Consider the following 14126-nt stretch of genomic DNA (forward strand, 5'->3'; position numbering starts at 1 on the left):
CACTGACCCCAGCTGGGTGCAGTGATCACACATTGATAGTAAAATACTTGTTGTTCTTACACAAACAGTTTGTTTGTATGCAGGGAAGAAATGCAACCTCTGTTGGTTTGACATCTGTTCACTTTTGGTTTCTGCAAATAAAAGTCAGTGTTGTATGTAGTTATTAGAGATGGCCACACAGTGTACAATGGTGAGATGCTGGGCTCTCGTGGGCACTGGAGACAGAGTTGAATTGACTTCGAAAGGATTTTAAGATGAGTTATGACTAAGGACTAGTAAGGTTTGTGGCCTGGTACTTAAATGTGATTGGGGTAGGCATGTGCAGTTGTAAGTGTGAGAAGCACTGGGGTTGTCCTATGTTGACAGTGATAGGCAACTCTGGACTGAAAACGCTTGACCAGGTGCACAGTTGGGGTTCCAAAACAACACTATTCCAGAATATCCTGGCAGTGGTGAGTTTTTCTTCTGTCTACGGGGAGAGTTAGAATCAGGTTATCATTGGGAAAAATGAGTGCCATAGGGATAGGGTAGGCAGTTAATGAGGTGAGTTTGGGACAATTGACTCATTAGGCCTTGAAAGAGAAACACTCCATGAAACTCAAGGAAAATGACACTGTCGAAACATGGTAACTTTCAGTCCCATGTTTGTTAATTCAGCAATTCAAGGTAGATAACAGCTCTGATTCAAATATCTCCATCTGATGTTTTTTCAACCTTTTTATCTTTCTACATAAAATACCTTTGCTTCCAATATTTCCTCTATAAATACACATGCATTGAATTAGTTTTTATTGTTGTCTGCACATCATGCCATTGAAGATAAACAAATAGTTACTAGTATACCATTTATTTCAAGTAAATATTTGTTCTCAGTTTTAAATGTAGCTTATGAGCAGAATAAAGCAAAAAAAGTTTGAAAATCTTTAGAGGTAAGAATGCAACACAAAGCCCGTCTACTAGGCAGGTGCATTATGAAACAAATTAATCACTCCTTTAGAACAGGAAAGTTTCATGGCTGTGATTCTCTGCAAAATAAAATCAAAGCTGGGTTAACATAGACAGGGAGTAAGTACTTAATCAGAGCAATTAGGGGAAGAAACAAAGCAAGCATCACTAGGCTGCTCTTACATGCCTTCTAGCTACTAATGAGGTAATAAAATTTGTAAGATACACAGGAGCAAGGTGATTGTCCACTTCTGTAGGGTCAAAGCTAATGCCATGGAGACAATAAATATAAAGAAAAGCAACATAGCGGACTATTCTAAAATGTGATACAAAAACATCTTTAATTAACAGTGTGGCATTTACCATTTCTTGAAGAACTGACAGGTATTAAAGAATGTGTGACTCGAAGAAAAATGTTTGCTGGCTGATAGATAATTCAATTTCAAAAATAGTGACAGGTTTAGTGAAGGCAAATCTTCTTAAGGAACTCCAGTTACTGTAGGATCCAAGTTTTTGAGTGATAGGAACTTTTGTAACTTGTGATCAAAGTCAATAGGTCTATCTTTGGGCTCCTTGTACTTTCTGGTCATCTTTGATCCGAGGTAACGGATAAGTTCACAATGTTCTTCATACTGCTCCAACTTCTTTCTGTATTTCTTTTTCACATAGTCAAAGCTGTTTGGATTGTACGCTGGAAACAGAAAATATATCTAAAATTATTTTTCTTTCTATAAATTGAAAATCATGGAAAAATCTAGTGAACAATTTTAAAATATCTGGTTTAAAATTGAAATATTGAACCGTAATAGGAAATATAATTGGAGAAGTTCTGGAGCTGAGACTGAATAATGTTGTAACACCCACTCAGGGAAAATATTTGTGACTCATGATTAAAGACTTCTATTTATGGAAATAGGCCTCCTTTGTGAAAGTATGCTATGAATCACCTGTATCTCGCCAAATTGGTTCCTGGATTTAAGACTGGCTGAAGATGTGTTGCTTGTTACAAATGTGGTAATTATTTTATGAAATAATCTTAGGAGCCTTGAGATAAGGACAATGATCATTTATTAAGTCAACGTTGGGAATGTCCACCCCAGAAAGCAATCCAAGGTAGCACTTTAACTCAATGAGAATTCATCAGATATTGAAACATTGTAAGTCACGTAGACAGTATATTACTCAAATTTTCAAATGGTCTGTTTTAGATAAATTCCTTATTTCTTACCTGTGGTCTCACCACTCCCTACCTTCCCAGGTGCTATCCTATCTCCTCTCCGAAGCCTGTGCTCCATTCCCATCTTGGACCCATTGCTTTGTCTTTCATGGAATGATAGAGGGGCATCTCATATTCCATTTCTAAATCAGGCCTCAAAGTTAATGCTGGATCAGCCACATTGCATTTTCACAGAAACTCTGTCTGCTGCATCAGCATCTGAGTATGTTTCTGCAATTTAACTATTTTTTTCTTTTGTAACCTGACTACTTTCTTGAATAAGAATACATGAAGAAATGAATCTTAAATGATTTATGTCATTATTGCTTATGAAGTTAACAAAAACTCTCTCTCATTCTCATCCCAGCTGGAAATTCATGTGGATTTACAAGTTAACTTATGTCACACCCAAATTTCTCCCCAAAGACAAAGTAACTAGTTTTGATGGTAGATGTTCTGTGTGGCAGCAAGTTTCAGCACTAAGCAAAAACTGATGGCTTACAACTATCAGACAAAAATGACAATCTTGAAGAAACAGCTGTAAAGGTACTTTTGGTGTGAGTTTAAGTTTCTCCAAAAGAAATTTAAATGTAAGTCCATTGTAGCAAATAAAATATTTTCTTATGCTCTGTCAGCATTACAGGATTTCTTGAGTAATCGTGATTGACTCCAACATCCCTCAACTACAGATACAATTGATATACTGTTCCATATTAAAGAAAAGTATGTATCATTGTCAATGTGTTTCATTGATGAGGAATGATTCCTCGTAAATTTGTTGACAAGGCATGTAGAATTTGGAATCAGGTGTCTGTTTTATTTTTAAGATTCAAAATTTTTGATTTACCACAAAGCTGCTGTGTGGCTCAAGTTTGTAATTAATAATTTCAGCAAATTTTCCGAAGATAGGAGTTGGGAGGTCATGTTGCAGCTATACAGGACATTGATTAGACCACTTTTGAAATATTGTGTGCAATTCTGGTCTCCCTCCTATTGGAAGGATGTTGTGAAACTTGAAAGGGTTCAGAAAAGATTTACAAGGATGTTGCCAGGGTTGGAGGATTTGAGCTACAGAGACAGGCTGAATATGCTGGGCCTATTTTCCCTGGAGCATTGGAGGCTGACAGGTGACCTTATTGAGGTTTATAAAATCATGAGGCACATGGATAGCGTAAATAGACAAGGTCTTTTCCCTGGGTTGGGGGAGTCCAGAACTAGAGGGCATAGGTTTAGGGTGAGAGGGGAAAAATTTACAAGGGACCTAAGAGGCAACTTTGAAATGAAATGAATTGAATTGAATTGAATTTATTGTCATGTGTACCGAGGCATGGTGAAAAGCTTTGTCTTGTGAGCAATACAGGCAGGTCACAGAGTTAAGTAGCAGAGATACGTAAATAATAGGTAAACAGTGCCAAAAACAAAAACACAGGTATAGGTGCATGTTAAGAGTTTGTGAGTCCATTCAGTATTCTAACAACAGTAGGGTAGAAACTGTTTTGAAACTGACTGGTGCGTGTGTTCAGGCTTCTGTATCTTCTCCCCGGTGGTAGAGGTTGTGGAAAAACATTACCAGGGTGGGATGGATCTTTGAGAATGCTGGCAACCTTTCCTTGACAGCGGGCCTGGTAGATGGATTCTACAGATGGGAGGTTGGCTTTTTCACGTAGAGGGTGATGTGTGTATGGAATGAGGTGCCAGAAGAAGTGGTGGAGGCTGGTACAATTACAGCATTTAAAAGGCATCTGGATGCGTATATAAATAGGATGGATTGAGAGGAATATAGGCCAAGTGCTGGCAAATGGGACTAGATTAGGTTAGGATATCTGGTTAGCATGGATGATTTGGACTGAAAGGTCTGATTCTGTGTTGTACATCTCTATGACTCTCAGAAAAAGGCAACCATCAAAAATAGGTCATGAATCCAAATTAACAATTTTAATCACCAGACTGGGCAGAAATATATGGCTCTGAACTATGATGAGTTTCCAATGATATCTAGTACAATTTGTTACCTTTCAGATGATAAAAAACGTAGAGTAGTGCAGATTTCTTCACACTCAAGAAGGGATATTTTGGCTTCAGGCAACCTACAGCCGTCAATGCTTTGATTATTGATAATGCTGCACCCTACAATACATCAGTTTTAAATGATAAATCTTTAAGTCAATAAGTTTTCTGTTTATATAGATCAAACATATTAACGCACGCAATAACATTTCTTAAATATTTCCCGGATTTAAAGTTGCAGTGGTATTGTCACTGGCCCAGTAATTCAGAGTAATGTTCTAGGGATTTAGATTTGAATTCTAACACAGCAGGCAGTAGACTTTGAATTCAATAAAAATCTGGGTGACCATTGTTGTAAAAAAAAATCTGGTTCATTAATACACTTACACGTGACTTCAGATCCATAGTAACGTGATCGACTCTTAAGTGCTCTCTAAAGTGTAATATTCAGTTGTATCAATAAATTCTTCAAAACATGAAATCAGACAGACCACCTGGCATTGATAAGGAACCAGAAATGACAATGGCAAACTCAGCTTTTGGACGATGTGCCAAAATTGGGACAGCTGTTTCACAAAGTAGACAAGCAACAGCCTGATATACTCACAAAGTCACACCTCATACATTGTGTCCCAGACAACAACAATGGCATCCCTTGGACTGTCCTGCCAGTAGACCATCCTGACCTATCAGAGGAGGTAGCACAATGATATACAGTTGGAAGGCAGTTGCCCTGGGAGTGGGTCAGTTTAGCTCAGTTGACTAGACTGCTGGTTTACAATGCACAGTAATGCTAACAACATAATTCCAACCAAACTAACCTCAAAACTCTGAGACCTAGGTCACTACTCCACCCTCTGCAATTGAATCCATGAATTCCTGATCCACAGACCGCAATCAGTGAGAATACACAACAATATCTCCATGATAATCCTCAGCATCAGCTCCAGGCAAGGCTGTGGACTCAGTCCCTTTCTATACTCCGTTTACAATCATGACAGTGTGGCCGAATTCCATCCTAACTCCAGCTGCAAGTTCACCGATGACACCAGCAATGTAGGCCGGATATCAAACAATGATGAGACAGATCTTTCCCTCAAAGTCAGCAAAATTAGAGAGCTGGTCATTGGCTTCCAGAAGCAAGGTGGCAGGCACATGCCTGTCTAGATCAATGGTGCCGAAGTGGAGATGGCCGAAGGCATCAAGTTCCTAGGAGTGATGATCACCAACAATCTGTCCTGGTCAATCCACGTTGACGCTATGGTCAAGAAAGCATAACAACACCTTTACTTCCTCAGGAGGCTAAGGAAATTCAACATGTCCATAAAGACTCTTACCAATTTTTACAGATGTGTCACGGCTTGTTATGGCAACTGCTCTGCCCAGGACCGTAAGAAACTATGTAGAGTCGTGAACACAGGCCAGTCCTTCACACAAGTCAACCTTCCATCCAGTAACTCCATCTATACTTCTCGCTGCCTTGTGAAGGCAGTCAACATAAACAAAGGCCCCTCCCACCCCAGTTATAATCTCTTCCAACCTCTTCTGTCAGGCAGAAGGTACAAAAGCTTAAACACATATACCAACAGAATCAAGAACAGCTTCTTCCCTGCTATTAGATTTCTGAATAGGCCTATCAAACCTTAAATTTAATGTTGATCTTACTTCTTGTGCACTTTCTCAGCAGCCATAACATTGTTCACTCTGTTATGTTTCCCTAACTGTACCATCTGTACTGCACGCAAAGCAAAATTTTTCACTGTACTTAGGTACATGTGACAATAATAACCAAATCAATTCTCACAGCAGTTGAGGTTACCATGAAGGACTCTCCCTCTCAACCTCTTCACTTGCCTAGGTATGGTGACTCTCAGGTTAAACCACCATCAAATGACTCTGTCTCGAATGAGAGGTCAGCCCTATGGTTTGGAAAGACTATGGTAACTTTACCTTTGTCTCAACACTGAGAAGTAAGCTGCTGGTCAGAGTGAAGGAGACTGAGATGGAGTGAGTACAGTAATTGGAGGTTTGGGAATTTGACTGGTAAATCTTTTGCAAGTTTTATTATAGAAGTCAGAATAAGACTGAGAACAATAGTCTTTAAGAATGTTAAAATATTCTAGTTAAATAAATAGCTGCCTGTTAGTAGCAGTTACCTGTCAAGCACATGATTTTCCTTGATGAATTAAGTGTTGGTTACTGTCATAGGGGTCAAGGAGTGGAATGTTGTTCAGGTATCAGTGAGTGGGTTTGGGGCAATGTGGCCTGGAGTCCAGGAATAGGATACTGTGCTGGGGTTTGGAGGTCAGGGCAGGTCCATTGCTCAGGTTTGGAGATGAAGGTGGAGCCTCACATTCTCTGACAAGTTCTGTTCATTCCTCTTCCTGGTCTGAGGACATAATTTCAGAATAAGGATTGCATGTTTCTAACCTCTGCCAACCTTTTGTCCTTCACAAATTTTACTAGTTCTGAGGTTAAAATAATTATCATAGTCATTCAGCACCTCTTAGAATGTATTAGATTTTTTTTAACTGGAGGATATTCCCAAATGGCTATATTCCCAAATGTATCGAGATGTGTACTTTGGAGCCCAGTTTCTGGCTTAGTATCGAGTTCAAAGCTATTCTATACCTCAAGAATTGTTTTCTCAAAGATGTCCAGTTCTGTGTTTTATTTGGCCCATACCTGAAATTAAATCCTGGAAATACAATTTCAGATGCCATAGCGTCCTAACATGTTTAAGTACAGGCAGTCCCAGATTGCAAATGGATTCTGTTCTGGAGACCATGGAGAAATCAATTTGTACGCAAGTCAGAACATATTATAGGACAATATAAAATAGCTGTTTGTAAGTATGAGGAAATATGCACAAGTTGGATCTTTAAAATTAATATTAATACACTCCTGTGTGGGATCGCGTTCATAAGTAGGAGTGTTCATAAGTCCAACATTTGTAAATTAGGAACTGCCTGTACTCTGTTTCTCACCTGCTCTTGATGGATTTATTACTGACTGTGCAATATAATGACTAATCTTGGCTTTCCCCATGACTGGAAGTATCTTTTCTGCATTTACCTGATTGAATCACTGCATAATTTTAAAGACTGCCTTTGAATCATCTTAGCCTTTTCTACAGGCCAGTTCTTCTGGATAGTTATTGCCTTCAAACAACTGAAAGAATCCAATTAATTTTGAACAGAAACATGCCTAGAGCCATGAGGATGGACTCTGGAGGTGAGATACTTGAGGAGAATGGAGTGTTAATAGCAGTGTAGAAATTGAGGAAGATGTGAAAAGATAATAATCCTCAAATACAGCATGTGAGATATCAATGGTGTTGACTTTGCTGCAGTTTCCATGCTGAGGATGTGCACAAATCTGATTGAAATGTTTGAACCGGCAGTAGTAAACGAGGTATCAATAATGCTGTAGAGAATTTTGATAATTCTAACTCAGCTAGGAAGTATTGAAATTACAGCTAATTCAAGAAAACACAAGACTTGACTTTAATAGGTCTATTCTGTTAATACTTATTATGATTACTTTTTATAGTTTTTCAATGATGCAAATCAACATGAGTATGGGCTGATGCATTGTTGATAGTATCGAAAGTAATCGTATAAGCTAAACCGTCAACAATAGATTCCTTACTTGTTCCATGTATCCAAGCATTGGAAGTGAAGTGGGAAGAACTGGATCCTTTACTGGTGGAAGTTTATTTGGGAGTATTAGATCCCAGTATTTGTCAGGAAGTCTGAAAGGGAGCAAAATTAAAATTGGTGACTTTAAGACATTGATGCTTTAATTTTCTGATCAGAATTTCCTGTGTTACTGGAATATCAGATGGTTGAGACAGAAAAATGCCAGAACCCTGCCAAGTTTGATCCCCATATCATTTTCTGTTGTAATTTACAGCGGTCAAAGGAGGTGCTCACCCAAAGAGTAGCCTCTGTAAATGGTAATGAATTGGTACTATTATATATCACATTTCCTGAAATGTTTCCCTTTATATTAAAGGTCATTGAAATAATTCCATTGAGGCTGTTGTCCTGTTACCAAGTTAGCCTTTGTTGATACATGCACAGTACACAGATTCTGACCAGCTAGCTTAGAACCAGTCCCTAGAGTGAGGGAAGTCCCTGAGACTCCTGTTTAATCTTTTTTTTCCTTTTTTTAAAACATGAATAAGCAAAGTCTGATAAGGGCAATGCTTATGTGAAAAAAAATGCAGGGGGGTTAACACACTGCTGCTTTTTTTGTTTTCCCCAGCACCCATGTTGTGTGTGTGCAAATGTGAGACACAGTGAAACACACCAGGTGTACAAATTTTTATTCAATTTCCACCACCAGGAAGAAAGGCAACACCCAAGTGGCCAGTGACAAGCAATGCCCTTTTCATCAAAGAGCAATGCTGCATGATCAAACAGTGAAGGGGATAGCAGGGATTAAATCAAAATAGAGTTGGATGGGGAATACTCCACTCCATTCCCTGCGTTGCCCACCAGTCTCTGAAAAGCTCAAGGGTGTTTGTGGACACCGCGTGCTCCTTCTCCAGAGACACCCGGGCTCGGACATAGCCGCAGAAGAGGGGCAGGTAATCGGCCCTAACGACCCCCTCCACGGCCCGCAGCCTGGATCTGTTTATGGCCAGTTTGGCCAGTCCCAGGAGCAGACCCATGAGGACGTCCTCTGACCTGCCCTCCCCCTTCTGCACCGGGTGCCTGAAGATCAGGAGCGTGGGACTGAAGTGCAACCAAAAACAGAGGAGAAGGTCTTTAATGAAATCAAAAAGGGAGTGCGAATGCCCACACCAAATATATACATGGTCCACAGACTCCACAGCACCACAGAACAAGCAGTTGGGCTGGCAGTCCGTGAACCACTGCAATCTGCGGTTGCAGGGAACCGCTGCGTGCAGCACCCTCCACCCAGATCCCCGACAGAAAGGGGGAGGACACCTGCGTAGAGAGCCCTCCACTGGATATCCCTACCAGTTTTCAGGGAAATCAGGATCACCTCACCTACCTGAACTTGGTATGTCATGAGATCTGACCTCCGTTGACCTTGCCTCATACCCATACAGGGCCATTTCTGTGGTTTTAGTGCCAAACTTTGTCCCCTGAAGTAAACTATCTCTCTCACTTCGAGGAGGCATGTAGCCGGCATTCCTGATGCCATTTCACTCTCACTCCTAGGTCTGGGAATTTTAGATTTAATCTGATCTGGAGTCTTTTCCCCATCAACAACTCTGCTGGAGCTATCCCTGTAGTTGTGTGAGGGTGGTCCTGCAATCAAACAGGAACCAGGACAGTATGGTATCAATTGAAGCTGTAGGCTGTTTCCTTAAGCCTGCCTTCAACATTTCGACTGCTCTTATGACCAAAACATTGGATGATGCATGGTATGGAGATGTCCGAACATGCCGAATGCCATTCGACTTCAAGAAATACTTGAATTCCCTGCTGCTAAATGATATTCCATTGTCCATGATCAATACTTCTGGGAGTCCTTGCATTGCAAAAGATGCTTGCAGCTGTTCCAAAGTCATCCCTGAGTTTAATAAATCAGCTCTATGCATGTCCAACCACTTTGAATGGGCATTCACAATAAGCCCATGTAAGGACTGGTGTAGTTGATGTGTAACCAACTCCAGGGTTTACCCAGCCATTCCCCCTCCCCCCATCACCCCTGGCCACAATTTGGGGGAGCTACTGGTGATAATTTTTGTCCCTGTTGGCACTCTGGGCATTTCCCCACCAATGTGGCTATGTCGACAACCAATCCTTGCCCCTAGACATAACCTTTTGCCAACATCTTCATTTTGGAAACCCTTGGGACACCCAGGTGGAGTTCAGCCAGTATTTGGTGGTGACCTTTATTAGGGACCTCCACTCTTGCTCCCCATAATAATATGTTATCTGGTCTCGCTGGTTCCAAAAAGATTTCAATTCTGGTTGTAATAGCCCTTTTGTTTCCACCAACACCATCAGCTGTTTTAGTTTTGATAGGATGGGATCTCTTTTCTGCCCACAGTCAGATATTGTCAGCACTGACTGGAAGGGTGGCTAGAAAGTTTAAAACCAGAATGGACTCTTTCAGGGAAGGTACCACTGATGGTGTATCTGCCAGTGGGAGGCAGCTCGAAGTATCCGCATTTGCTACTTGGCCTCCCAGTAGGTGTTCCAACTTGTAATTGTACGCACTGAGAATAAGGGCTCACCGCTGAATTACGAAGCTATGGGCAGCACTATTTTGTCTCCTTTAAGTAGCCCAAGCAGGGTTTGTGGTCCATTAATATTATAAATTTATGTCCATAAAGGTATTGGTGGAATGTTCTCACACCGAAGAGGACTGCCAAAACTTCCTTTTCTATCTGTTCGCATTTGCGTTCAGTACCTGCCAAAGTCCAGGAAGCATACACTATCAGGCATTCCTCTCTGTAGGGTTACCAGTGAGCCAACACTACTCTTTGCCATATGGGGAGGCATCGCATGTCAGCAACATGGGTTCGTAGTGTGCCAACATCCCCGACAACAATAGTTTCTTTTTCATTTCCCTAAAGGCTACTTCTTGGTCATGTGACAATTTCCAAAGCTGACATCTTTTCAATAGCAGGTGTAATGATGCCAAGATGGAGATCAGGTTACATATGAATTTTCCATAATAATTTACTGAGCCAAAGAAAGACCTAAGCTCCAGTACAGACATGGAAGCTTGGGAACCGATGATTACCCTCATTTCATCATCTAAAAGGTGTAACCCAGTCTTGTCAATTCTGTAGCCCAAGTAGGTCACTTGGGTGTCTAGAATACACATTTTTCCCTTCTGAGGCAAATATCTGCCTGCGAAAAATGTTTAAGTACTATGTCCAAGTTCCCCAAGTGCTCTTTATTGGTCTTTGTAGTTAGTAGCATATCATCCAGTAGATTCTGTAAAATGGGGTATATTCCATAAAATGTTCATCCGCTGGAAAAGGGCACAGGTTGAACGATATCCCAAGTGGCAGTCTTGTATATTGGCACAAACTCTGATGGGTATTATTTGTGGTCCACTTCTGGGACTCCTTATCTTGTTGCAGTTGCAGGTGTGCATGGCATGTGTCCAGCTTCATGAAAGATGGCCGCATGCCAGTTTTGCACACAAGTCCTCTACGCGAGGGATTTTGTGTTTATCCAGCTGTGAGAAATAGTTTACTGTTTGCTTAAAATCACAAAGGTGAACTGACACGTCAGGCTTCACAATAACCAGTGTTGCTGGACTGGTTTGATGATTTCTTCGCATTCCAGCCTTCTGATTTCTGCCTCTACTTTTGCCCGTAAGGCAAATGGCATTGTGCGGGCCTTGTAGAATCATGCAATTGCTTCCTGGTCAACATGTAAGGTGACCATGGCTCCTTTGATTGTCCCTAGACCTTCTTGAAAAATGTCCAGATATATAAGTAGGACTTTGCTCAGTCAGCCATTTTCTAATCAAAAAATGTTGAGCCAATCAAGGTGAATCTTTCTCAAACAATTTTACCCCATCAAGCTTGGGCCATAGCCGTTAACTACAATCAGAGATAACTGCACCAACTGCTTCTCATAGGAGACCAGAACCGAAGTTGTACCTTTAATCTGTAACTGTTCCCCAGTGTACGTTCTCAGCTTGTCCAAGGTCTTGTGCAAACTTAAGGGTTGGAGTCCAGAGTGAATCTTGTTAAAGACTAACTCTGCAATCATTGATACAGCAATGGCTGTATCAAACTCCATTAGAACTGGGTAACCATTTAATCAGATATTTACTTTGATTGGTTCTGACTTGGATGTTGCTAAACAATTTTACTGTTCCAAACCAGTTACAGGTGGACTTTCCAGAGTGTGCACTCTCCTGGATACCAGCCTATGATTCTCTTACTCAAGTCAGGCCTTGTAGGCCTCCTTTGCTGTCTTGAGTCTGCATACTGGCAGCAACACAATGGCTTGCTGGCTTGGATCCTGAAGAACATCTTAGCTATTTAGCTGAGGCTCAGCTTTATTGTGGGATTTTGCTGTGGCCTGACCTAGGAGCCCTCTGCTCAGGATGTGCCCTGTGTGAGGCTCTGCGATTGCCTATACTCAAGTGGTGTTCTCCAGGCTCAGTCAGACAGGTGAAGGTGTCAACTTCCATTGGGATGCCCTGTAGTTCTCATGCTTCACTTGCTGCATTTTCTAACAACAAGGCCAGCTGCAGCATCTATTTGAGGTCCAGTTGGGCTTCAGCTAGTAGGTGCTTTTGCATGGTTACATCACTAATTCCACACACCAAACTATCTTGCAGCATCGCATTCAGGGTTAACTCAAAATTACATGTCTCTGCCAGTCATCTTAACCTCATTCCTGAAGAAGGATTTATGCCTGAAACGTCAATTCTCTTGCTCCTCTGATGCTGCCTGGCCTGCTGTGTTTTTCCAGCACCACACTTTTCAACTCTGGTCTCCAGCATCTGCAGTCCTCACTTTCTCCTAGTTGATCTTAACCTTATCAAAAATCCCGATACAAATTCCTCTGGTTCTTGAAATGCTGATGAAAACTGATAGTGTCTCAGAATTCGAGGAGGTTTGGGGTTGTAATATTCCTGAACTAAATTTGTCGGCTCTTGAAAGGTTTTAGTGTCTGGCGCCACAGGGAAAGTTCTGCTCCTAATAACTGAAAATACTGCAGGTCAGCAAGATGTCAGGAGAATTATCCTGCTTTTCATTTGCCCAAATGCCATTTGCCTGAAAACAAAATTGCATTCTTTCCACATATTGGAGTTAGTCTTCGATGGCAGGATCAAACAAGTCAAGCTTCCTAAATAAAAGCATGGAAGGCATCCCTTCACAGTTGTGCTTCACAGTTATATGCTCGTGACCCCCATTCTTTTCTGTCTTGCACTCTCCATCAACCCTGTCAGGTTTGAGATTCCCCACATTCTCACTTTATCCCTGAGCCTCAGGCCTCCAGCTTAGTTATACCAAACATTGCCAAATCTCCCAAATGAAGCCAGGGTAGTGGTGACCATCAATGACTCCCTCACCTTCAGTACCCATAACCTCAATGTTCTGTTATCTCCAACACTTATACATTTCACCTTCACAATTATTGTCTGTTCTACATCCCAGCATCCTGCCTCCCATTCTGATTTCCCAATTTCTCCACCAAGCAGTGACACCCAATAACTCACCTTGACTTTCAGTGAACTAAAAGGAATCAAGAATGACCACGTACACCCTGATCAACTAGGAGTGACAGCTATGTCTGATGTTTAAAAGATCCATGACTGATATCTGCTGCTCCACTATGAATTATCACCAATTCCTAAACTGATTACACTGGAACATGCTGGACAGTTTATGGTCATTCACTGCACTGAAATGATATTGACCCTCTGAATTTGGCTGACTGGTCATGTCCAAGCCTCTGGACTGAGATGAAACAAACACCCTTGTCTGACAACAATGGAACCCTGGGTGACAGTTCCCCTGGACTTGAATGAGGACTTTGAGAGATGGCCATTTTGTCATAGAGTCAGAGAGTCATACAGCATGGAAAGAGGCCCTTTGGCCCAACACATCCATGCGAATTAGGTTGCATAAAGTGAACTGTGTTTGGCTAATGTTGCTCTAAACCTTTCCTATCCATGTACCCGTCCAAATGTCTTTTAAATATTGTTATTGTACCTGCCTCTGGACTTCCTATTCATGCATCACCATCTGTGTGAAAAATTGTCCCTTGGGTCCCTTTTAAATCTTTTCTCTCTAATCTGGGGAAAAGACCTTGGATACTCACCCTATCCATGCCCCTCATGATTTTATAAAACCCCCGGGAAAGAAGTCCAGCCTATCCAGCCTCTCCTCTGGTAGAGCCTAACATTACCTCCCAACTCTTGTGCTCAGTGCTGTGATTGATAAAGGCAAGTGTGCCAAACACCTTCTTCACTACCCTACCTGTGACGCCACTCT

The 14126-nt window shown here is 41.4% G+C and overlaps 1 protein-coding gene across 3 annotated transcripts in view; it reads right to left on the reverse strand.

Moving 5' to 3' along the window:
- Nucleotides 1–783: 783 nt before the first annotated feature.
- ak9 (adenylate kinase 9) overlaps nucleotides 784–14126 on the reverse strand; it is a 274249-nt gene continuing 260906 nt past the window's right edge. For all 3 annotated transcript variants that reach the window (XM_087983041.1, XM_087983046.1, XM_087983034.1), the window contains 3 exons: nucleotides 7820–7922; nucleotides 4174–4288; nucleotides 784–1636 (listed from right to left, as the gene is read on the reverse strand). In XM_087983041.1, the coding sequence (XP_087839167.1) occupies nucleotides 1425–1636; nucleotides 4174–4288; nucleotides 7820–7922 (430 nt within the window). In that variant the 3' untranslated portion in view covers nucleotides 784–1424. The remainder of the gene's footprint in view (nucleotides 1637–4173; nucleotides 4289–7819; nucleotides 7923–14126) is intronic.

Source organism: Chiloscyllium plagiosum, unplaced genomic scaffold (assembly GCF_037043375.1).
Source record: "Chiloscyllium plagiosum isolate Xiang-an unplaced genomic scaffold, Cpla_swu_hap1 HiC_scaffold_3, whole genome shotgun sequence".
Taxonomy (NCBI): Eukaryota; Metazoa; Chordata; class Chondrichthyes; order Orectolobiformes; family Hemiscylliidae; genus Chiloscyllium; species Chiloscyllium plagiosum.